The sequence below is a fragment of the Corylus avellana genome, chromosome ca1 (genome assembly GCF_901000735.1).
Source record: "Corylus avellana chromosome ca1, CavTom2PMs-1.0".
Lineage (NCBI taxonomy): Eukaryota > Viridiplantae > Streptophyta > Magnoliopsida > Fagales > Betulaceae > Corylus > Corylus avellana.
In genome coordinates, this window is record NC_081541.1 from 16077665 (window position 1) to 16102546 (window position 24882).

The following is a 24882-nucleotide window of genomic DNA, read 5'->3' on the forward strand; positions in this document are numbered from 1 at the left end:
TGGGCAAAATGACCACCATCGAGTCACCTAAGATAAATTTTTTTTTTTTTCGGAAGGACACATGTCATTTTTATAAATTAAATTTTTGGATTTTCTTTCAACCCAGTTTATAAAAAAATTTTGTCCACTACAAAATTACGTATAGTAGCTAGCAATTCCAGCCAAAAATATTGCCGGATCCATGAATCGACAACTGTTTGACATTGTCACAAGCTCTCACGTGCCAAAACTACCTTCCATAAACAGGAATATGATCCTCTCCATTTCATTTGATATAGAGACTATCCATTTCGTGTAAAATGAGGGGTACTATTGTAAATATTGTCTTTCAATTTAATGTTAAGACAATACTACCCGTAATTTTACATTAAATAGATACTTTCCATTTCAAGCCCAAAACACCAAGAGTTACTAACTACCTTATATAAAAAATCAAATACCGAACTAACATAAATAATTATTTGTCAAGAAGCCACAAATATATCCTGCTTCCACACTTTGTGGTTTCAACTTTCAAGCCCATATTAATTTCTCTCAACTACAGCACCCTTGTTCCATTGTCTTAGCCAATGAAAATGATTGGAAAGAAAAGAAAGTCTCTAATTAATATGAGAAATGATATTTAGTAGACTTTCATGCGACTACTATATAATTATGATGATGTGATATTGAATATCAGCTATTAATTTTTATTTTTACAAGCTTTTGTCTATTCAAATGTTGATTTTTACCGCCACATCATCATAGTTGTATGAAAATCGTATAAGAGTCTACCAAATGGCCTGTTAATCACGTTAGAGAACTTAAAAAGCTGTGCCAAACAAAAATTTAGATGTTTAGTAAAAAATTTCAAAAGTATTTTTTTTTTTGACTTTTTTATTCAAAAAATGACCAAAATGCACTTTTGAAAAAAGCTTAAACATGAAGATTTTGCAAAAAATATTTTTTGACTTAAAAACTTTATTTTTCAAACGTAATCCAAACATGCCCTAATGCGTTTGCTTGTCGACCTTATTCTTTTCTTTGGGTACTGGGCTGCCTTCTTTCCAGGTTTGAAGCCCAATCCATACACCGCCCATTTATAGGTCCGCCTACCCGAACACGCCCAATTCGCAGATCGCTTCTATTTGGGCGACATTTTCTCCGGCTACATCCTCCGACCCGGTAACTCTCTCTCTCTCTCTCTCTTAACCCTTGATGTTCAACTTCTAATGATTAAGCTCCGTTTGGTTGCCGAGAAAACGTACGAAAAGAAAAAAGACTAAAAAGTTTGCATATTGAACATTTCATTTGCAGTACCCGAGGATTGAAAAGCTCAAAAGTGATAGCATTGAACCCTTTTAGCACAGTTCATTGTTTGCTTGTCTATTAATTAGAATGATGTCAATTAATCTATTAGTAGCTGAGAGATAGCACTGGCAGATTCCGTGTGATTTTACGAGCAATAACATAGAATCCCAACAGGTATATCTGCTTCCTTGTTGTTTGTATTTAAAGGATTGTTTTGACGCTGAATGTAAGTTACTTGTCTGATGCTTTGTTTTTCTATGTTGTTTTATGCAAAATTGTGCTCATCAGATAATTGAGAAGGTATTTAGATTATAGTGGGGGTAAAACAAAAAGAAGACCAAACAAACGATGACATAAATCTTAATGCATACTTATCAATCTAGATTTTACAGCTGGGAAATGTGTCACTTTTGCTGTTTGAGACACTGCAACTTTACTCGAGAGAAGTTGCATCATATGTCTTTGAAGCTCGGAGATGGCAGTATATCACAATGAGCTTTAGCTCTAGGATAAAAATTAGGGTTAAATGCCTTTTTGATACTTGGGTTTTAGCAACTTTATTTTTTCTTACTTAGGTTTTGTTTTGTATCATAGATGGTATATGTCTTATGGATAAATACGGAGATAGTACCTCTGCTCAAGCCACCCCTCAATTTTTTTTTTTTTTGTTGACATGGAGATCCTGTAGTTTCATGGACGGAATATAGACGGAGGTACTATCTCCGTATTTACCCATAAGATATGTACCATCTATGATACAAAACAAAATCTAGGTGGAAAAAAATAAAGTCGTTAAAATCCAAGTATCAAAAGGGCATTTAACCCTAAAAATGGAAAGAACGAATAATCCCTTCACAGGATAATACCCAGAAATTTAAAGGCATTATAATTTATCTAGCATTTGTTTGTGGGCTTAAGTACTTCAGTGGCAAGCTTTCTAGTATTATCTTGCTGAAGCAAAATTGTTCTTGTAAAGATCCGTCCTAACACTCTTTTGCAGTCATTTTATGAACAGGGTAGCCTCTCCTTCACATAGACCTCTGTCAGCCTGCTATGGCGGCCATTGACCCCTCACCATCTTTGGAGATCTTAGGTACCTAATTGTAGTTTTCTGTATTATCAACTGTATATTATCTCTCTCTTATTTTTCTTTCTCCTCTCGCAGTTCGGGGACCAGAAGGGTTCTCACTATGGAACGGGCCTCCATTCAGCAATGGTCAACCTGGTATTAAGATTGAAAAGGTTCCTTGCTCGAATGCAAAGTTCAGTGAAGATGGATCCAGACTCTTGGTGATGAAATCTGACAATGTGCTTAGCATATATGATTGCAGCAGCTCCAAGGAAATCAGATCTTTTCAACTCCCCAATCTAGCTGCAGCTTCCTTGTCCCCATGTGGGAATTTTATTCAAACCTTTCAAAAAGCTTCAACACCACAGGAAAAAAATTTGATCGTATGGAAGACGGAGACTGGTGATGCTGTCTATCATCAATTCCAAAAGAACATGACAAAAGCCACATGGTATGTCTAGTAATTTTCAAGGCCTCATATTTTGGTAAATTTGAAATTTTTTGACTAGTTTTGACCCTTTCCTCGTAAATAATTTATAGTATACAAGATGATTATAATATGATGCCTAATAGAGAATTTAAGCTCAATTGTCTGGAAAAACAGAGGTTTATACATGTTTTAATGGAGGTTCTTTTTTTTTTTGCATTTTTAATTGTTGGTTGTTCTGCTCAGGCCCTCAATTCAGTTTAGCTCTGATGAAACTGTTGCATGTCGGCTGGCAACTAATGAGATCCAATTTTTTGATGCTGGGGATTTCTCCAAAGGAGTTGTCCATCGGATTAGAGTTCCTGGAGTGGCTGCAATTGAGCTTTCTAAAGCCCCTGGGTCCCACGTGGCAGCATTTGTTCCAGAATCTAAGGTTTGTGCTCCACAGACCCTGGCTGATTCTGGGGACTGGTTTGTGTTTTTGATATAAGAAGTGATAGCTTGGAATTACATGGGAATGTTGGTTGCTGTTTAATTGTGTCCCAAGTTTATAACATTCTGCATATCCCAGAGATGTGGGTTGCAGACCAGACTTACTGGATCGCCTTACCCACTCTACAAATCCAGGACCAGATCATGCATCCTGAATTATGGTACTTTGACGTTCCAATTCTCCAAAAATAGCTACCCCAATGTACTAGGCCTGTTAATCCTTTTGAATAAAGAAGGGATATTTGGCTAAAACGTCATTACATAAGTTTTTTGGTTAGGTGTTTTTCTTGTCTACTTCCTGTTTGCTTGGGTAGTGCCCTTTCACTTTTTAATGAATTTCTATATCTTATAAGAAAAACTTCATTACATAGGTTGTAGTATATGTTGATGATAAAGAGAAAAAAGGACATGTTACTAATAAATTTTCCATGTTTATAAATGTATATGAATGTACGTACATAAGATTCCGTGTTTGTAAATATATATGAATGTACGTACATAAGATTCTATTCAGATAGTTGTATATAGGTATGCATATATGTACAAATCATGCCAAAGCAAGCCAAATAAGCTTTATGATGTGAACCACAACCTCAAATAGCATATCAATGAAGCCTAGCCCGAACATAATATATAGCAGGTTTAGGAACCTATCATGTCCTCATACCCATACGGTAAGCCCCAACGCACCACATTCTAGGCAACTTTGTTGCAGACTAGAGTTTTCCATTTTTATTTCACTTCAAAAAGTTTTGACTTCTGTCTCTTTTGATCACAACAGAAATTGAGATAATACCCGATTGCTTGGCAGACCCATGTATTTGGGGTTAAGGATTGGTTGAGTTGTTTTTTTCGAAATTTTGTGAAAGAGAAGGTCAGAATTGGTAGAATCTTTGAAATGCAGAAAATATTGAAATTAAATTCATTTGATTCATGCGATCAATCATATGTAATTGTGTTATCTACTTGGGAGTATCATACACAGTTACGAATTTGTTTGACTAATTTGTCAACATAAGTAGTGGTTGGAGGTTCAGCAGATCCAATGGGTGGCCTAGCGTCCATTTAGGCTAGAGACATGAATTCATTTTCTGATAACATACAGGCATCTAGAAATTCGACTGATGTTCAATTTTCATATTCAAGGTTTTCTTATTAGTTCATGTTCAAGGTTTTTCGTTCATTATTAGTTTGTTCCGATGATGAACATTCTACCTATGTAGGGGGTTCCTGCCAGTGTCCAGATATTTGCCTGTGGAAAAGATTCACAGAGTCAACCTATTGCTCGTCGGAGTTTTTTCCGATGTTCAACAGTGCAATTGAATTGGAATCATGGCTCTACTGGGCTTCTAGTTGTGGTGCAGTCTGATGTTGATAAAACCAACCAAAGTTACTATGGAGAATCAAAGTTAATCTACTTGACAACAGATGGGACCTATGAAGGAGTCGTGTCTCTTCGTATGTTCTAAATTTTTATTGTAAATCAAATATTGGTGTTACCTGCCTGTGAGCAACTAATTGTTGAATAAACTGGCAGGTAAAGAGGGGCCTGTTCATGATGTTCAGTGGTCATCTTCCGGTTCAGAATTTGCAGTTGTTTATGGATGTATCCTTTTTCTCCGTTGCATTACATATTTCAGGGAGACAACTGCCCAAATAAGCAGATGTTTCTAATGGTGACTCGTGTTATTAGGATAAGCGTAACCTAGGGACAATATCCTGGATTTCTGGAATATATTTCACAAGCATCTATATCTGGGGCTGGTTCATGATATTCAGTGGTCATTCTGGTTCAGTATTTTTTATTGAGATATTCTAAAAAGATTCCTGGTCGGACATATCAATTCATAAATCTGTGTATTGAGAAAACACTCTGGATTTTTAGTTTTTGACTTCTTAATTGTATTTCATTATGGTTACTTCTTTTTTTAAAGTCTGATGGGACAAGAATAATAGTCGGAGTGGGGCTCCTCCACTAGTGGATCCTCAGTCACTGAGCATGTGGTAATGATTCTCTAGTGTCAATTGTGATGGACCAAGGTTTTTTAATTTCTAAAAAGATTTTCCTTTTTCTTCTATTTTGAATGCTTATTATTGCTATGCATAGGTTTGATTGGAATTTTAGTGGATTTTGAAAATGAAATGCAGATGATTTTGCATCCATATGTCCTGCTTGTAATCTGTTTTGGATCTTTTTTTTGCAATGGTTGGCATGATTATTGCACTGCTCCTTAACTAATTTTAGTTATGCCCGCTAGAGCAACTGTGTTTGACAAGAAGTGTAATCCTCTACTTGAGCTTGGAACAGGCCCATACAATACTCTCCGGTGGAACCCAAAAGGGAAATGTATCCTCTCATTTCTTTTTTCTTTTTTTGGATGAGCAGTTAAAAAAATTGATCTCATACTTCTTCAGAAAAGTAAATTCATAATTCTTCGATAAAAATGCTTTGACTATATATATGTATCTAGAAGAAAAGAAAATTCTTTTTACATTTGTGGCCTTAATTCTCTTGTTTTGTAGTTCTATGTTTGGCAGGTTTTGGAAACTTGCCTGGTGATATGGTATGTTATTTTAGATGCTCTTGCTTTCTTTTGTCTTTTAAAAGGATCATTACCTAGTTTTGGTCCCACTTAAGTGGAATTCTGGGAGGGTGGCTTCTCGGATACAGTCTGACCCCTCAGCATTTTTTTTAATTATGAAGTAGTTACTCTCAAGAATCCGCACACTTGTGCTTGGCAGCCCGAGACTTTTGCTTTGCACCAGCAATGGCTCCTTACCTCTTTTGTCTTTTGTGATTAAAAAAAGGAAGTTTCAATTTGGTCCTACCATGACTATGACTCTCATCTTTCCCCCCAAAAAAAAAAAATCAGTTGTGATTTCTTCCGTGTTGGAAAATTGTAAAATAGAATTCTACTTGTTGATCAACATAATCAGTTAAGTTGTTGAATGTGGTTGGTCAAAAGTTACGTCATGTGCTTGGTCAATAGTTGGACACTTTTTTTATTTTTATTTTATTAAATCTCTTCTTGGGAGCCTTTCTGTGTGAAAGGATTGCTAGATCCTTTTACAAGTCTTTGTTGGAGATATTGATATCGCAAGATGTAAGGTGAGGTGAAAGAATATTGTTGCACTCGGTTTCTGAGACTGACAGTTCTACTTGTAGGAATACTTCTCAGGTTCTTCATCCGGGGACTGGGACTTTGGGACAGATAATCAGTTGCTATTTCTTCTCCTGTGTCTCTCTTGCTCTTTTCCCACTCTGTGGAGCCTTTCCAGCTTTTTCCCCACTCTTTGAATTAGGTTTTTCCTTAATGAAAAGTTGAAGGAAAAAGAGGTTGAAAATTAAGAAAGTTGTATCTACAAATGTCATAGCTTCTTTATCGAACCAACATATACTGTTTCTCATATCTGGAGTTCATTTATACCCTAGGCATTTTGGGACTATGTAGAGAAGAAGCAACTTGGAACAACCAAGGCTGAATGGTCTGTGACGAGTGAGTGGTCCTCAGATGGACGCTATTTCATGACTGCTACAACAGCTCCAAGACTACAAGTCGACAATGGGTAGGTTAATCCTTCTTATATTTTAACATTTTGTGCGGTTGGAAGCGAGGGTAAGTAGGTAGTTGGTGCATGTCAATGGTGTATACTAAGCCATTTCGACATGTTTACCTAGAACTGTGTTTTTAGGCTTAAATCCCATTTTGATTGATTGAATACCTTTTCCAACTAAATTTTGATTCACCTTACCATCATCCCAAGCTAAGTATTTGTCCATCCATGGGCGCAAAATTCTGTTCTTGATGTTAAAGATCATTCAGATTGCCCACCTTATATCGATTAAATTGTTCCATTTGGTTGGATTTTTTGATGTTCTTGACTTAATATTAAACCGATGGGAATATCCTTACTGGTTGAGTACAGTTTCAACTTTTGTAGTGTATATTTGGTTCCAATTTCGCTACCAAAAGTTAATGATGCTTAAACTACAAGGTGTGACTTAGCGCCTAAGCATATGTTCCAAGTATTGTGATAGTATGTAGAAAATAAGTCCTTTTGTGACTTGAAAGGAAACCTTGAATTATTTATACTTGAAAAGCATCAAATGGAAGTCTTAGGATATTTATATATTTTTCCCATGCTATATTTTGATGGTTTATATAAATTAAGTACCGTAAGGAGGATGGGATTCAGTCTAATGATTTGTTCCTGGGAAACTTATTCCAAATGAATCATTTTACGATTTTCCTGTTCTTATTGTAGGATTAAAATTTTCCACTACAACGGAACCTTATACTTCAAGAAGATGTTTGACAAGTTGTACCAGGTCAGTGTTGACCGTGACCGTTCTTCGAGTGTTCTTATATCAGCTTAGCTTACTCAATTTGATTTTTTAAGAATCTGTATACAGGCTGATTGGAAACCAGTCTCACCCGATAGGTATGGTGAAATTGTTGAACTCATCAAGTCTATTGACTCCTTAAAGGTCGAAGAAACCAAGCCACAAGGTTCTGTCTCATACATAGTGTTTTGAATATTTATTCGTTCCTGGATTGATCACTTGTATACTTTTTTATTTTTTGACTGGAGAGACTGAACTATTTTCAGGACAAGGGTCAAAAGCTTCCCAGGCTTCCACAAAAACCACCTCCAACAACCCTCCTGCACAAAAGCCTGCAGCATATCGCCCACCACATGCTAAGAATGCAGCTGCTGTTCAGGCAGAGGTATAAATGATCTAGATCTGGTTTCTTTATCATTATTATTATTATTATTATTATTATTATTATTATTATTTAAATCAAGGGCCGAGTCCATCATTTAGATGCGTTTGGCACGTGTGCTCAGACCAATTTTTTGTGTGTTCAGATTACGCATGCAATTATAATTGTTTATAATTGAGATGAGTTTATTTGTATTTGCTGAAATTAAAACAAGTTTCCAATTTGCTTCGACTGAGTTTCTGTTGGATTGTATTAATTGCTTTGTGCTGTTTTGATGATTTGATGATTTTGTAATGGCAGCTGTTTGGGGAGAGTCCTAACGAGTAAGTACACTCCTTATTTGTTCATTTGTTCTTTATGTTCATGGATTGGATTTTTATAAAGCTGATTTCATGATGAACCGCTCATCAATTTGTTGATTAATTTAGAGCAATGGGCAAGAATGCATCGCGTAACAAGAAAAAAAGGGAGAAACAGAAAGAGAAAAAGGCTGCCGAGGCTGCCAGTGGTACATGATTGAATGCAGGAATTTTGTCCCAAAAAATGGATCCTAAATCCGGCATAGACAATTGATGGGACTGACTTTGAGGCTTCTGGTGTGAATCTCACTGCAGTTGAGACCCTTCTTGATCAGGTTTCAGCGTATATTATTTCTTGAGCAGGGTTTTGGGTTGGATTCTCAAACAATTTTGAGGTGACCAAAATAAAAGCATTAGACTATAAGCATGTAACATGGGGACGATGTTTCAAAAGATGTGTAACATTATAGGATGGATCATACATCTAGTTCTTTTCAGCAGTACCAAGGCTGGTTGGTACATAATGAATTCAAATTTAAGCTGCATTGATAAATGATGGTTTTCCATCCAACCTTGTGGTGTGATTTGGTTCCACTTACTATATAACTGTGGTTTTCCATCTACTTCATTTCAGAATTTACTATATAAATTCCAAGTCTCTAAAAATCGTATAATCGTATAGCATGGCAGCAAAGTTAACAGCAATGACCCTCTCGGTGCGGTTGATTCTTGTGTATGGTGATGTTGGCTTGGTGCCCTAGTCATACAACCTCATGGCCAACCACCAGATGTATTCTTTTTTCCCAATGCATTCCTTAGTTTGGTTGCATGTAGAAGTAGGGGTGAAAAGACAGTTATGGTTAGCAGTTAGTGGTTAAAACCTCATGACCAACCACCATAGGCTTCTGAGAAAGATATAAACCAAAAATGTTAAGAGTGATCACCTTTTAGAGGTCAAATTGGGACTATTGGCCCTGATTGTTGCAAAGCCATCAAGACGATTAATGAGAATTGATAGAGTATAATGTTTCCTCACAACCCCTTCCCTCCATTGCGCAAGAGATTTTGTGTGGGAGATGCACCATGAAGCTTCCACTTATTCTTTACCTTACTTCCAACCCTAGTTTTCAGGAAAAAAAAAAAAAAAAAAAAAGGGATTTGGACCAATTTCAATCAAAGAGTCTACTTTGCTGTTGAATTAATAATTTCAATCAAAAGATACTCCTAATGTTGTGAAGGTGTTTATATGGAGAGCATGTCACAATGTTCTAGCTACGAAATCAAATTTGTGCCGACGAAAAATCACAGAGGATCCTTTATGCCCCATTTGTGGCACAGAGTTGGAAACTACGGGGCATGTTTTATGGAGCTGTCTAACAACACTGGACATATGGAGTAGGTGTGCTAGACATATTTAGAAAATGAGCGTCAATCACAACGAATTTGTGTTTATATGGGAGGAGCTTCTAAGACTTTTGAGTAAGGAGGACATGGAATTCATGGTGGTGTTGCTCAACAACTATGGCTACGACGTAACACCTTTGTTTATGAGAATAAGATCAGCCCGTCTAGCACAGTGGTCGGATGTGTCAGGGAATCGTTGAAGACGTATCATGCAGCAAATTCTCAGAATGAGAAAATTGTTATTAGGGGGAATATAAACGATCTCAGATGGGAAGCTCCCAATAATTGCTTTGTTAAAGTAAATTGGGATGCTACTGTGGATAAACATAGGATGAAAATGGGTATCAGTGTTATAGTTAGAGATGGGATGGGAGAGGTTTTGGCTACTCTATCGTCACCAAGAGATCATATTATTGAGTCAGATATTGCAGAGGCAATTGCGGCATTGAGAGCAACCCATCTATGTCGTGAGCTAGGGTTTTATAGGGTGGTTTTGGAAGGCGATGCTCTTCAAGTGGTGCAGGCACTTAGGAAAGATGGCAGGAGTTCGAGCCGTTATGGACATATTATTGAGGAAGCTCGAGGGATATTAAGCAGTCTTCATAGCTGGAAGATTAATTATGTTGGATGATATCTTAACAGTGCAATCTATTGTCTTGCGAAAGAAGCACTTTCTCTCACTATGGAAGAAGGTCTTATTGAAGAAGTCCCTCATTGTATTTCAGATATTATCTCTGTAAAGTGGTGTGCTTAATTTGGTTTTTCATTCTATAGAAATCGCTCTATTCTCCTCAAAAAATAATAATAATAATAATAATAATAATAATAATAATAACAATAACAATTTCAATCAAAAGGACTCGGACCAATTTTTTATTTTTCCTTTTTTTTCTTCATCTTGATATATAATTGCATTTTCACGTTATTTATAGAATAAATTTGACAGAAAAAATAGACAGAAGTGTTTGATTGGATCTAGTCCACAGTTCCAATCTTAAAATAAATTAAAACAAAACTGAGGCAAAGTGAGATGTTTGATATAATTTTCCACAAAAATAACACTCAAAAATTTGTGTCGTTTGTCCTAGGTATGGACTTAAACCCCCAACACGAGTTGGGACAATGGCGGATCCTGTCGTATATCTTTAGTAACTGAACTCATTCTGGTCAGCCAAAACAGTGAAATTGGACAATATCACCAGATTCCATTTTTTTTGGTCATAGGCATCCACACTAGTTTTTTTTTTTTTTTTTTCAGTCATAGACATTCATACTGTTTAAAGACCACCTCCATTATTTTCTCAGATTAATCCTCCATGATTAAAGTTTAAGTAAGCAAGTTAATAGCATGTTAAAAAATGTAGTAATTTAAGTAAAATTTAAAGGAGAAATGTTTGTTTTCTATCTTTTGCTCGTCTTTTGTCTATTTTCGTATAAGAAATTGGTAAATCCATCATTAAAGATGTGAGACCAGTGTAGATCTTACAAATTTAATAGTGAATTTGCTAAAAAAAAAAAAAAATACAAGGATAAGAGATGGATGTATAACACTTCTCAATCTAAAAATCCATTTACCAACTACCATTGAAAAATTAATTTTCATGTTTAACAGAAGAAATTCTTTAACAAAAGCCAAGAGGCACCAAAGTTTGAAAGACAAATTTTAATCAAAAGATAAAATAACAAAATGATAAAGATGATAGGCACTGCCCCCTACTGCAGTCTGCAGATGACTAAAGAATGCTACTCCAGTCGCGGGCCTTTTATTCAAAAGAATAATACTTCATCTCCTACTTATGAGATAGACCAAGGAAAAAAAAAGAAAAAAAAAAGAAAAAGATGGACCAAGGGATAATCTTATCCTAGTACCAACAGATTTTGATTACTATTCAACGGATAAAACGTAAAATCATCAATAATGTTTAAAATAACCATGGCTCAATTTTTGAAGCCTTGGGCCTTTCCTCTTGAAATATTTAGTATACATATTTATATATCATATCAAAATTTGGATGCGCAAACCTAACTTCATACATGATCCAACAAAAACTTTGATATCTCTATGGAAATTTGGATGCGCCAACACTAACATGAGACATGATCCAACAAGGAAAAAAAAAAAAAAACACTAGACGAAGTACAGAAATTGAACCAAAGAAATCGTAACTAGTTCTTGAATCTGGTGCTCCGGCTGGTACCTACATTAATTCCAGTGGTTTCCCCACCATAAGGACCAGCAGGTTTCCTGATCTCCTGCACCTGCCCCTTCCGACGATTCAGCTTTTTCTTGTGTTGTTCCTGCAGATTTTGGGTGAGAGAGAGAGATTAGTAACTAATTCAGAGGATGCCGCAATTTACATCCAAGCAGAGTTTCTGGCGTAATACCTTGTACTTCTTTCTTGGATTTTTGGTCTGCTTCTTGCGACTACGAGTCAGCCCCCGGTTCTTCTCCATCTGTGGCAGGAAATATATGATGAGTCCAAAGACTGATTCATGGTGAAGATCTAACAAGCCAGTGAAAGTGGGGGTGTGCTCACCTGATAAGTAATCAGCCGTTTTCCATCTGAAGTTTCAGGCAATGATGGAATTGCTGAGGTCCTGCCGAAGAAAGCATGTTGGAGAAGACAACCACGATTAAGGGCTCGATTGGCACTCACAAACCATTAAAAAAAAAAAAATTGCAAGAAACATAATAACAATGAAAAAAGTACCTAGTTACAGTGAAACACATGCACAAGAATATATATATATGAGAGAGAGAGAGAGAGAGTGATCTATAGCACTTGAGAATAAACCTAAAGCGTATACTATATAGCAAAGGAACTTGGATGAGTTATCAATCTTATTCTTCGATGTACTAGGAAATATAAATCCCTAGCAGAGAACATAATAAAGCAAGCAACCTGACTAAAATTAATAGGAGGAAGAAAAAAAGTAACTAATCAAAGTGCAGAAACATACCTTGAATACATCTCTGCTTTGGCAGCAAGTTTTGCAGCCCGTCTTTTTTCAACTTGTTTATAATACTCGACTTCTGAATCTTCTATATCACCATCCTCCATGTCAGCATCCCCACCAGTATCAACATTGCCAACTTCATCCTCAATACCATCCTCAGATATGATTCCAGCTCCAGCCAAGACTCTGAGCTCATGCTTCCTCCGCCTTGCTCCTATATCATCCCTCTTAGGTAAATCATCATCACCAGAGACCACCTTCCAGAAAAGATTGCTTGCAGATGTTATTTCAATAGTGATAGTTGTAAACTTCTCAACAAAGTCAACTAGCTATCATGGTTTACCCAAGTCGTTTTCTTTTCTTTTTTTTTTCTTTTTTTTTTTCACTTTTAATTAGTAGTAGTAGGAAATTTTATCAGAAAGAGGAAGAATCAATATTCAAAAAAGTACATACGAAAGATTTTCCTATAGATCACAACCAAAATTTCTGCAGATCCATTAATCCCTAGGCTGTGATTAAAGGTAAAAACTCTAGACCACAACTGACCAGATATAATCACCCACACAAAAAACCTGAACGCTAACAGATAAATAGTCAAATAAACTAGAGTTGTAAGTTGCAGGAAGGCAGGAATTAATGCCCGTTGAAATCATTCAAGGTATGACAGTCAGCGGTTTGATAGTGACTAGAATATTCATTTGAGGACATATTTAAGACAAGTTAGGTCTTTAAGATTTCATGTACAGTCATGCTCTAAAATGGGGAAAGAAAAATTGAATCTTGCAAATAGTGATTTTGGTGCTACTGAGATGTGACACCCAAGTTAGTGTTAAAATATAATTAAATGATTAAATTCATATCTTCTTATCAGCTTGAGCTTTTGGGATAAGTGGTAGTTTGACATAGTATCAAAGTTAGAAGTCATGAGTTCGAACCTTGACTCCGTCAATTCAACCTCCATTTAAATTAAATATTTCACGAATATAATTAAATGATTAAATTCAGCTCTTCCAATCAGCTTAAGCTTTTAGAATAAGTGGTGATTTAATACTTACTCTCAACTGGAAAAATGAATTGTCCATATTGAGTGAGTAAGACAGGGCTATATAGATGATTCTTAGAAACTCCTATTGCAACTTGACTAGTCATTTTGGGATGATAGCACATATACGACTAGTGATTTCCCTAAGTCGTCAAAAATGGTACCAAAACAACCTAGTAACACCATGTGGCACTAAGGCACTGCATAACGATGACCTTGACGAGAAGGTCAAGGATTTGAGCGAGGTAAATTGTGATACTCAAGTTAGTCTTACATTAGGAAGATGAATTCCACACATTGAGTAGGGATTATAAAAAGTGTTCATGGGTGCTAAGTCTCACATTGGTTTCTTACTAGGTAAGACTAGGCTGTACAAGTGATTCTAGGGAGTTCCAATTTCAACATGACTAGTCCTTTTAGAGTGACTACATATGTGGCAAGCACTTTTTCTAGGTTATTATAAATGGTATTAGAGCAACCTAGTAACATCATGTTTGACTGTCAAGGGTTTGAGTGGGGAAGATTGTGGCACCCAAGTTAGTCCCACCTTGGGAAGATGAATTCCCCACATTGAGTGGGTAGATTATAAAATGTGCTCATGGATGCTAATTCCCACATTGGTTTCTTACTATGTGAGACTAGGATAAGTGATTCTAGGGCGTTCTAATTGCAACTTTATTAGTCATTTTGGAGTGATAGCGCAGATATGGCTAACGTTTTCCCTAATTGCTACATGAGAAATCTTAAGAACTTGAAGAGAGCAAACAATTGAAGCAACATGTTCAAAATTAATTAATTTTTTCCATCAAAACATATATTCCTAAGGAGTAGTAATTAATGATTAGACATGTAAGGGCACTTTCTTGTCCCAGCTAAATATGCAAGGGTAGAAAGGAAGCATGAAAGTCAGTATCATGCTCCTACCTTGGAGGAATATCCAACATGGTTTGCAAAATTGACACCAACATGAGCGAGCAAATTATGATGCCCATGTTCAATGTTTTCAAAAAAAAAAAAAAAAGTACTAAGAAAAATATTCTTTGAGTAGCACACAGATACTTTATCAAACAGATCAACAGTATTGTTTTTGACCAGTGGCTATCTTTTATATGCAGGCTACTCTAAATTGAAACATAGACTCCCCTAAAGACATACCAAGAGGTAGTCACACCAAGTTTTATACCTTGGGCTTACTCGGTTTTGCAGCAACAATTTGGGAAAGTTTACTTGAGCTCAATGAACTAGCATGACCATTGCTGAATCTAGTGGCCCCCACAACATCTATAGCATCATCATCAAAATCATCATATGTCACAAGCTGACTGTTACATTCCAAATTCACTCAATTAGTCCTCACAATGTTAGAAACAAGCAAATAATAGAGATCTAGGAGGAAAACAGTACCCATTGACTGGTTTCAGATGTCTCTGGGCTTTATCAGGCTTTGGAGTTATGGAACTAAGAATACCCTTCTGTTTCAATCTTTCTTCAAGGGCAGCTCTTACTTTTAACATTTCCATGCTCTGTCCACCAACTTGATCACTCTGCCATAAATTAACAGCTGTGCATCAGCAAAATTGCAGCAACCAATATGGCCCAAGATAGGCCGAGTAGTGTAACATGATTTATGTAGCCAATCCCAATTACTTGGAATTAAGATTTATATTTCACCTGATGTTTACGTTTTCCTGCTTTGTTCTCATTAACCTTCAAAGACTCCACCTTTTCCAGCTCAGCTGTGTCACCCACCTGCAGTATTAAAAGAAAACTAAAAGATAAGCATAAAGAGAATCACTTAAGAAGCACATATTACTGAGACAAAGTAAAGAAGTAACTGGTCAGGGGAAAAAAAAAAAAGTCAAGAAGTAACTACCACTGTTGCTCCCTGGGTTTCAGCTGAAGGATAAGGCTCCTGATCTTTTGTGAAAGAATCAGAAGCCAGTGCAGTTTTCTCTGTACCCAACTTTACTAACATTTCTACCTCTTGATTGTTGTTCAGGAACTCCTCAAGCTCAGATGGAAGATTCCCATCAAGCTGTTTTGTCTGTTTAGTGAAGCAAACATTAGAAAGTTGCAAGCCATGAGGGAAACTAACTCCACCTATGAAAGCAGGGCACCACACCAAAAAGTACTATTGTAATAATCTTTGTGCTCAAAATGAGAGGAATACAATGGGCAGAAAACAGGTACTTGTATGGTCAAACAGGTTATAAATTGTCACATATAACTAATTTGAAAAAAAAAATAGTAGTAAACAGGCAAATTACCAATTTGTTTCCTGTTATTAACCAACAGACCTGACCAATTCATAATAACAAGCTTAGGCCTCATCCAAATTCTCTCTGCTTTTTTCTTACCAAAAGAATATGGCAAACAATACCAGAAACTGCTTAGTTTTAATAACCATCTGGCAAATATGTTGACAATTTTATTTTTGCAAATCAAACGCATTTTCATAATTTTTTTTTTATAAAAAAAAAAAAAAAAAAAAATCATTAGAATAGACAAATGTAAAAGCAAATTACAGGAAATCATTCAATAATCATACTTACCTAAGGGGGGAAAAAAAAGAGTATATAAATCTTAGTATGTCAAAAAAGTTGGAAAGCTTTAGATATATTAATGTTTCATGAGCAATGCATACCTATCTAGCATGGTAACTAATCATAATATTTATTTTCTATTGGTATGGATCATGAATCCACGACTTCACCCTCCATTCCATTATAGTGGGAAGAGGAAGTTCCATTTAAGGTAGAGCTCGTTAGCTACAATAAATCTTAGTAATGACCAATATTAGCAATATATTCTGAAAATTCTAGTTATTACAAGAAAGGAATTTCCAAACTTTTAGAAGAGGATGAATTAGTTTTAGATTATTGCATTATAATTTGGATATTTCAAGCAGCACTCTTAGTATAGGTCTGCTACACTTATCCAGGGAATGATATTCACAGATAAACAGCCATGGTGCACCATTGAACTGATTTTATACATTATCACCAAGGGAGGGCAACCTGATTTTTAAAGAGGGCACAAATGCACACCATGTACACATTATCAGCAATGGTGAAAAGTGAAAACATAAGCTACATGCACACACATACCCACCCTTTTCACAATATTAATGCAAATCAAATTATTATTTTCAAGGTAATAAACTTCATGAATATAGAAGAAAATTTAGCCTTTTGAACGAGAAGAGAAGACCTTATCCAATAAGCTCTTGATCTCTACAAGGCGAGCTAGCACAGGATGATCACGAACCGGCTGCCCTTCAGATTTGAGAAGGAGATAGAAAGTTATAGCTTGGCAATAGGCTAGCAAAAGAAGCTGCTTCACCTCCAAATAGCGGATTCCTCCTTCCATCATGATTTCCCCCTGTCTCACCTTCACACAACATGAAAACATTTACATTGCTCAATACCAAGAAATGATCTAAATGCAGTTTTACATCTTACAGACCCTTCGGGTTGTGGGGCAGGGGTTAGCACAGAAGCCACAAATGAAAATTGGTCATGCAGACTCCAGCACAATACACAAGAAGAAAAGTAACAAACAACAATTATACTTTTTATTACTTATTAAAAAACTTTTGTATATTATATTGGATGGTTGTACAACCTAACCAGCCATATATACAAGCATCTTAATATCTAAATGTTATAGAATCAGGCTTGTCTAATTTTTTTTCTTTTTTTCAAATGGGAAGAAAACTCACAAACAAGATGTTTTCAAATGTTTTCTTTTATCCTGAACTGGAAATAGAAAACAGTTTTAGTACACATAATTTTGATGCTCTCTTAAATCAGGCTGTTATAAAAACAACATTTTGATATTCCTTCAAAACATACTAATTCTCTGAAAACACTCTTTTAAACACGTTTGCTATTTGCATTGCTTCTGTTTTTATAAACAGGAACCAAACAGACCTTTAAGAGCATGTTTTTAAAAACCAAAAAGATACAGCACATACACCAATCATATCAAGTCAAAATCCCAGGCGGGAAATATTATCAACCCCGAGCAGATGACACAGATAATCAAAACAAAATAAAACAGAATACCAGCACCTCTAAAAGGATTGATTCAGAAGTCAGAGAAAAATAAACCCATTTCCTGGCACATGCCATTTAAGTCATCCTCATTGGAACACTGCAAATAATACCTAATAAAACGGTAAAAGAAGAACAGATAAATACCTTGCTTAGAAGTGGATTCACTTTGCTTTCAAGCTGTTCAAGTGAATCATTCAGCTCTGACAGCAAACCAACTAATTCTGGGGCAGAACTGTAGGATAAAAATATTGTTAACCAACCACACAGAAGCATTAGACGTGAACTGCTATTGTTGGTGAAAAACAGAGACATACATTTTCAACAAGAAGCCATCATTAGGGGCCAAAAACAAAAAAGACCAGCAAAATAGCGTATTAGCATTTGTAAAGCAGCAATAGCTAGAGTAAGAACTTGTTTTTAGATAAGTAATAAACCAATACAAATAACAAGAAGAGCATGTATTTTTACCTACCACCAATGTAACAAACTTAATGCCTTCTTCACACAAAAACAATCAAATATATTAAACACCTCCCATCAACACTTAAAAGGGGCTCTGAATCAACAACCAAAAATAGATGCTGCTGAACCAGATGATTCCACAGAACCAAAGCCAAACTAAATATGATAACACATTCTGCCAAATGTAAGTTCTGTTTCTAGTTGGCTGTCCAGAATTCAGGTAGCCTTCCATGCTGGAGGTAGTTTAGAAGGTTCTCGCCAATCTTCTTTGCCCTCTTCAGCAGTTATCATGTTAACTGGCTCCGCCTGGGTGATTTCGCGGAGGGCGTGCAAGACTCTTCATTCCCTGACCGTGATAATCACAATCTTTTCAGACAGGAGAATCAAAGAAGCTGCCAACCATTCCACGTCCGGTCCCCCTATACCTGATTGTCCCTTCGGGGAATGTTGGGGGGCCAACCTATCTACGAGATCGCGATAATGCAAGATCTGTTGGAGAGGATGACCGCCTTGATGATGAGTCAAGGATGTCTGAATGATGGGTGTTCTTCATCCAAGAATAAGAAACCTTTTGCCAATTGTTTCCCCATGAAAATCCTTGTTTGGAATTGTAGGGGGGAAGGGAATGCCAATTTTTTGCGAAGCATTAGAGATTTGATTGTCATGTACCGCCCAGTGGTGGTCGTGCTAGTTGAAACAAGGCTTGCAGGGGCCAATGCTCAGAGAATCATCTCTGAGATTCACTTTGGTGAAAGTCATGTGGTGGATTTGAATGGTCGGTCAGAGGGTATTTGGCTTTTGGGGAAGTCAGACCTCGTGGAAACGACGATCCAGCCACCAAAGAAAAAGCCTATCCTTGTGTAAGCACATACATGACTGTGTGTGTGTGTGTGTATAACATGATTTGATGTATATGTGGTCTGCCACCTTCTACATCCACGATCTTTAGATAGTTAGAAAAGGAGAGAAAATGAAGGGAGAAAAATGAAACATTCCCTCACATTCAGCCAAGTTCCACAGTCCTTGCTCAAGACGAAACAAGTAAACTTGATGATGCACCTCCTTAATAGCCCCCTTGACAAAATGACAAGCTATGGTTCTTATACTACAAACAGAAAACCTAAAACTCCTACACCACTAGTCCTTACATGTACCCATCCCAGTCAGTGTAAAAGAAATTTAAAAAAAAAAAAAAAAAAAAAAAAAAGTCTTTTATTGTTCTGATATTGCCACCCTCCTAAAGCCCCCACCTTGCAAATTCTTCTCTCAAGTGCATTTCACTAACTAGGGCTGTAAATTGATCAAGTGCATTTCACAGTTTCAAATCTAAAATATCTTTTACCCCTACCCGACACACCACAACCAAACAACAAAGGCAAAATGATCCACCAAAATTCTAGCGAGTCTCCCTTTAGAGACATCAAGAAATTGTTCTTCCCATTCCGGAGAAAGAAGAAACCTATCACTTCTAGACCATGATTGAGAATCACGATTATCAAACCATATAAAATCCCCACTTGCAAGAGGGATGTCCATAAGGCCTTGGTCAAAAATGAATCCCGAAAAGTTCAACATAGCCGGTGACTGTCTTGAATTTGCCTAATCTTTCACTTGGATAACGAACCACATTAAAATCAGCTCGATACACCACAACACCTCCCACCAACTCATAAGGCCAACCAACTCACCCCAAAGACCTTTCCTCTCAACATCATCATTTGGACCATACACACCCGCAAACACCCATTCATGATTATCAATAACATTTCTAAACAAACACACTACCGAAAAATTCCCCGCTCAAGCCACAATCTTCTCCACCAGCCGCTCAAACCCCTCTCGATCCCAAGTACGACCAATCCACATGTTGTGACAACCCCATCAACTCTTAATCACCTCCCTAGAAATATGCTCCAATTTTGCCTCTTGTAAACAAACAATATCCACCTTCCAATCTCTAAGAAGACCTCTAATCCTCATCCTTTTATTCATGTTATTCAGCCCTCTCAGATTTCAGTATACTATCTTAGGTTTCATAAGAGAGTAATGCTACACACTCCCACTTCCTGATGTGGCTTTTAAAATTACTATTAGATCAAAATCTAATAATGATTCATCTCAAATCCAATGGTAATTTTAAAAGTTAGGTTAAGGAGTGTGAGCGTAGGAGTGTAGGAGTGGGAATATGTGTAGCATTACTCTTCATAAGGCACAATTAGAACTTCTCCCCTTTCCTTTCAACAGAATTTGGGCTAGGAAAGAACAATTATAGGGGAACCCCTGATTTGAACAAAGGAGAATAATACAACAAAACCACCAGGAAATATTATTGTGGTCATCATAATGTGGTATTTTTCAATTAGGAATAGTGGACAAGCAAATAGAGTTACTCCATTATGTTAAAAGAGGAAATGAATCTATCAATTATGAGGGTTCCAATCGCTGTAAAGGCAAGAGGGTGTAGGTCTTTTCGGCGGGGTGTCGGGTTTGTTTTGTGGGTCTTGGATTTTGTCTGTTTTGGGTTGCTTTGTGGATTTTGGGTCCTTTTTTGTTTTTCTTGCGTTTTCTTTTTCTTTTTCATTTTCTTGGTGTCCTTATGTATACTTTCAGTGTACTTTGGGGCGCCTTACGCTATTTTTATAAAGCTCTTTGATTATCTATAAAAAAAAATAATTAAAAAAAAAAAAAGGAAATGAATCAATTAAGCATCGTGCATTAGTTTCCTTCATCAGATTTCTACATACTCTTATTCAACATTAGATTTCTTCTAAGCGAGCTAGAGTAGGTCAACTAGATAAATTTCTATGAAATAACACCACTTACTAGATTTCTTCTCAGATCAGATTGTTTTAAGTTGCTACTTCTCTAAGACAACTTTTTCAGCTCTAGAATGGTGATTACATCCTCTGCTACAAATCCTCCCTCCCAATAATTCTTTTAAGATTTCTACCCCTTTTAGTTTTGATCAAAATGGAACAGCATACTATTAACTTATATCACATATCTGATAGAATTGTCATCAAAAGATATAGTTCAGAGATATAAAACACCAAACTCCATAACTATGATAACTACCAATATAGAAAATGAAAAGCCTCACCTGTATAAAACATCCATCTGTTCCTCCCTTGATAGCGCATTTAGATCTTTCTTAACCTCTTCATAAGCTACACCCATGTCATCTGTGGTTTCTTTTCTATTTCTGCTTCTTCCTTTGGTCGAAATTTCCTGTACAAGCAGAGAAATTGGGTTACATGTCATTCAAAATAATTAATAGCTTATATGTCCAATTTAAACTAGCAAGTAACAAAATGAACTACAGCAGCACAAAAGGAGATAACCCAAGTTCAAAAAGGCCTAAGAAAAAAACAGAAAAAAAAAAACAAGACCAAAGGATTAACTGACTTTCGCTATCAAATTATTTTTAATTGACGAGAGAATTGAACCTCACCTCTAGAGTTAATTCCCTATCACTCTCATCACTCCCATCTTCATCAATATCTTCAAGGCCAAAGTCTTCAACTGATAAAGATTTTGCTTTTTGCCTCTGCAATTTCAAAACCTCTTTCTCCTCTTCCAGAGGGCCCTCATCATCGCTTGATTGTTGCTTCATCAGAAACCAAGAAGTTAGAAATAACCTCAATTACGAATTTGTTTATGAGCATCTGAATGTACTAAAAAAATGGTTTGTGATCAAGATGGTTGCCATTAAGGCATTATTTAATTGTTACAGAAAATATATACCAAATATAGATGGAAAAAGAAGGGAGGGGGGAAGATAGGACAGATAGCATATAATATTCAAATCACCTCAAAATCACGATTATCAGCATGATAATATTGGTTCATTTTTCCCCAAATAAGCTTTTGCTCTTCTTCATCTTCTTCATCATCATCTTCATGCATATCATCCTCAACTCCGCCAAACTTTTCCCGTAAAAATTTCTGAGACCTAACAACTGCAGACAATATGCATAATTAATTAAAAAAAAATGTATCTCCAATCGCTGTAAGAAACAAAGGAAATATTAAGCAAGAGTTCTTGTCATGAAGTATATAGACTGAGTGATTTAGAAGCACAGCAAACTATATGGCAATAAAGTAAATGAAGTGATTGGCCAAACGTGAAATACTTTGCAAGGCTCAAAATCGATGGGTGTTCTTTGCTAATGGGTTATTGTTGCCATTGGTGGTGTTGTAGTGATAAATATGAGAAAACTATGCTTATTAGAAATAAAGTATATGATTATGGAGTTAATAACCATTTTAAATGAAGAATTATGATCAATGTTGCTTACTTGAACCAAAGAGTACTGAAGTTGCAATATGATATATAAGGGAGTTGTTGATTATATGAAGGAATGAGAATTTTTTTTATTTATTATTGAAATGAAGGAATGAGAATTATTTGATAGGACAACAAAACGAAAAAAATATAACAATATATCTCATGTGTTAACAATCATATTTTACAAACAAACAACAAACCTTAAATGTGACAAAATAATCCATGCTAGTTCTTAAATATTACAAACTATTTTACAAAATTGACAGATACTTTGAATTTGTTTAAAGGGAAACTACAAAATAATGAATAAAATAAGTGCTATAAGTAATTCAAGAAAAGCAATATATTATCCTTTTTTACAACATCTTTCTGCCACACACGATCCATTCTCAGACATTTTCCCAAAATTATAGCATAAGCATATCAACAGCATGGATAATGCAGAATTACTGCAAAGAGTCATTTTTGGCATCTAAATTTAAAACAAAGGGGGAATCATGCCCGGATCATATCCAAAGACTTCTTGGATCATTCTTCCGGACAACACCCTGTAATATTGATGCAAAGGTAAATGATGAATGTTAAACAACAATTTAACCTCTTCAAATTACAAAGTTGACTGTAAGTCTCCAGTTCTGAACGATGGCAATACAAATTACTCATCAAAAAAAAATTCTCAGTAAAAATCAGTGTTATTGCTAATCATTCCTAACTACTCCATCTCTACTTGTGTTCCATGCACATTTCCATAACTGGTTAGAGCATATTTTCCTCGAGCTATTTGCTGACTCTTTTTGCCCAGAATGCAGCAAAGTTCAGAAGATGCGCTAAGTGTGACAGGTTGTCACCTTTCTTTCCAGCATTTCCAGTGAAATTCACGTATTAACTTAAAAAGGTATCAGCATATGTGGGTGTTAAGATGATTTATTGATTTGATCTTTTAGTTTACATTTTCTCAAATAAAGTTATGCAATTGTTTTCAGCAGAAAATTATCCAAACAAACAGCTTGAGCAATACTCTCATAATAGGAGCCAATCAAAATTATGAAATGCAACAAAATGCATTGAATCACAAGCCATTTTTCCTTACTTTTTGCAGCAAAGCCAGTTTCTTGGGTGTCAGCATTGAAATCGTCATCATCCTCATCATCCTCATCATCCTCATCATCCTCTTCATCCTCTTCATCATCCTCATCATCATTGACACCCTATAAGCAACATAGTGTTAATGGGTGGGGGAAAAATTACAGATACAAATGGAAAACACTTCCCTTGTTCAATGCTTATGCTCATCCAAACAAACTCTAAAACTAAAGCAGAGTTGTGAAGAACACATTTATATGTTTTCAACAAAAAAAAAAAAAAAAAAGGATGTTTAAAAGTACAGTTCCAACTCTTAGGAATCCATCACTTCTTACAATTTTTTCCTAGATTCTTGTAATTTAAAAACAGTTTTGTGCATATCTTAAACAAAATAAATCATTGGGATTTATAAATCCACACCAAGATTTTCATTCAACTAGGTGAATACACATAATATTTTCAGAGCAACTATTGCAATTGCATATAAAAGGGCAAAAAAAACCTTGAGATCAAAGACAGGCGCATCATCTTCATCTGATTCCCCAACATCGCCATTCACATCTAGCGGAACAACATCCCTCTGCTTGTGAACTGCAAAAACAAAGCAACTCCAAACACTTTCTTCTCAACTTTCAATAGTACCAATGTGAAGTAAGTGGCTCAAATTCCACCTTAATGACTTTTGTAAAAAAGTCACCATCAATCCCATGAAAAAAACAAATTATGAAAAGCCTATTAATCTTTTTTTTTCCTAACCTAGAATAGGAGTAAGACAAGATAAGCTAATCATTCATTCCATGACATTGAAACTATTACAACAAAGAAACAACCAATCAAAAACCACTAAGAGCAGTATCAAGCACCAGCTTAAATTTACTATCATGTATTTGTATAAGAAATTGTTATCAGTACAATCAAACAATAATTACACAAATAATTTAGAAAGAAAGAGTGAATGAGCTTACAAGCATCAATTTCGTCGTCCATGTCAAACGACGCATCGTCGTCATCACGGGCAGTTCTCTTAGGGAATCTGGTGTCTATCTTCTGCCTCTTCCCTCTCTTACCCATTGCCTTATAAACCTACAACGATTCAGATGAAACCTACACCGTAAATTTAAGGATCCAAATCAGGAAATAAAATAAAAACAATAAACCCACACCGACTATGGCCACCACCGCACCTCTCTGTTCAGTCTCTCACACGGTTTCTCTCTCTCTCTCTCAATGCACTCTCAAAATCTCTCTCGCTTTAGTGTGGAACGAAACCAAGACGAAAGGGA

General features: G+C 36.0%; 2 protein-coding genes across 7 annotated transcripts; one reads left to right on the forward strand and one right to left on the reverse strand.

The window, feature by feature from the left end:
• The first annotated feature begins 1074 nt into the window (after window positions 1-1074).
• Window positions 1075-8940, forward strand: LOC132184094 (eukaryotic translation initiation factor 2A). 4 transcript variants are annotated; one of them, XM_059597589.1, is made up of 15 exons: window positions 1075-1164; window positions 1297-1464; window positions 2291-2383; window positions 2456-2810; window positions 3033-3219; window positions 4502-4736; window positions 4816-4884; window positions 5524-5625; window positions 5802-5842; window positions 6712-6845; window positions 7545-7608; window positions 7693-7789; window positions 7890-8008; window positions 8306-8328; window positions 8434-8940. In XM_059597589.1, the coding sequence occupies exons 3-15, from the start codon at window positions 2344-2346 to the stop codon at window positions 8519-8521; spliced, it is 1554 nt and encodes a 517-aa protein (XP_059453572.1). In that variant the 5' UTR covers window positions 1075-1164; window positions 1297-1464; window positions 2291-2343; the 3' UTR covers window positions 8522-8940. The 4 variants fall into 4 exon arrangements, with proteins under 4 accessions (XP_059453572.1, XP_059453588.1, XP_059453580.1 ...); XM_059597605.1 differs by having other exon boundaries at window positions 2306-2383; XM_059597597.1 differs by lacking the exon at window positions 1297-1464.
• Window positions 8941-11571: 2631 nt separating this feature from the next.
• On the reverse strand, window positions 11572-24862 carry LOC132168010 (protein THALLO-like). Of its 3 annotated transcripts, none has more exons than XM_059579072.1 (17): window positions 24784-24862; window positions 24565-24682; window positions 24102-24190; window positions 23607-23724; window positions 22039-22187; window positions 21680-21835; window positions 21329-21456; window positions 17911-17998; window positions 16919-17098; window positions 15582-15752; window positions 15380-15457; window positions 15113-15252; window positions 14892-15030; window positions 12670-12923; window positions 12246-12306; window positions 12094-12162; window positions 11572-12006 (listed from the first exon to the last, which is right to left on the reverse strand). In XM_059579072.1, the coding sequence occupies exons 2-17, from the start codon at window positions 24668-24670 to the stop codon at window positions 11875-11877; spliced, it is 2058 nt and encodes a 685-aa protein (XP_059435055.1). In that variant the 5' UTR covers window positions 24671-24682; window positions 24784-24862; the 3' UTR covers window positions 11572-11874. The 3 variants fall into 3 exon arrangements, with proteins under 3 accessions (XP_059435055.1, XP_059435056.1, XP_059435054.1); XM_059579073.1 differs by having other exon boundaries at window positions 24565-24703; window positions 24784-24812; XM_059579071.1 differs by lacking the exon at window positions 24784-24862 and having other exon boundaries at window positions 24565-24775.
• Window positions 24863-24882: the final 20 nt, after the last annotated feature.

Coding starts and splice junctions, on each gene's coding strand:
- LOC132184094 (XM_059597589.1), top strand. CDS start 2,344: ATGGCGGCCATTGACCCCTCACCATCTTTGGAGATCTTAG. Junction 2,811..3,032: donor AACATGACAAAAGCCACATG/GTATGTCTAGTA, acceptor TGTTCTGCTCAG/GCCCTCAATTCAGTTTAGCT. Junction 6,846..7,544: donor AGACTACAAGTCGACAATGG/GTAGGTTAATCC, acceptor TTCTTATTGTAG/GATTAAAATTTTCCACTACA.
- LOC132168010 (XM_059579072.1), bottom strand. CDS start 24,670: ATGGGTAAGAGAGGGAAGAGGCAGAAGATAGACACCAGATTCCCTAAG. Junction 21,457..21,679: donor ATAGGGAATTAACTCTAGAG/GTGAGGTTCAAT, acceptor CTGCTTGTACAG/GAAATTTCGACCAAAGGAAG. Junction 12,924..14,891: donor CAAAACCGAGTAAGCCCAAG/GTATAAAACTTG, acceptor CTTTTCTGGAAG/GTGGTCTCTGGTGATGATGA.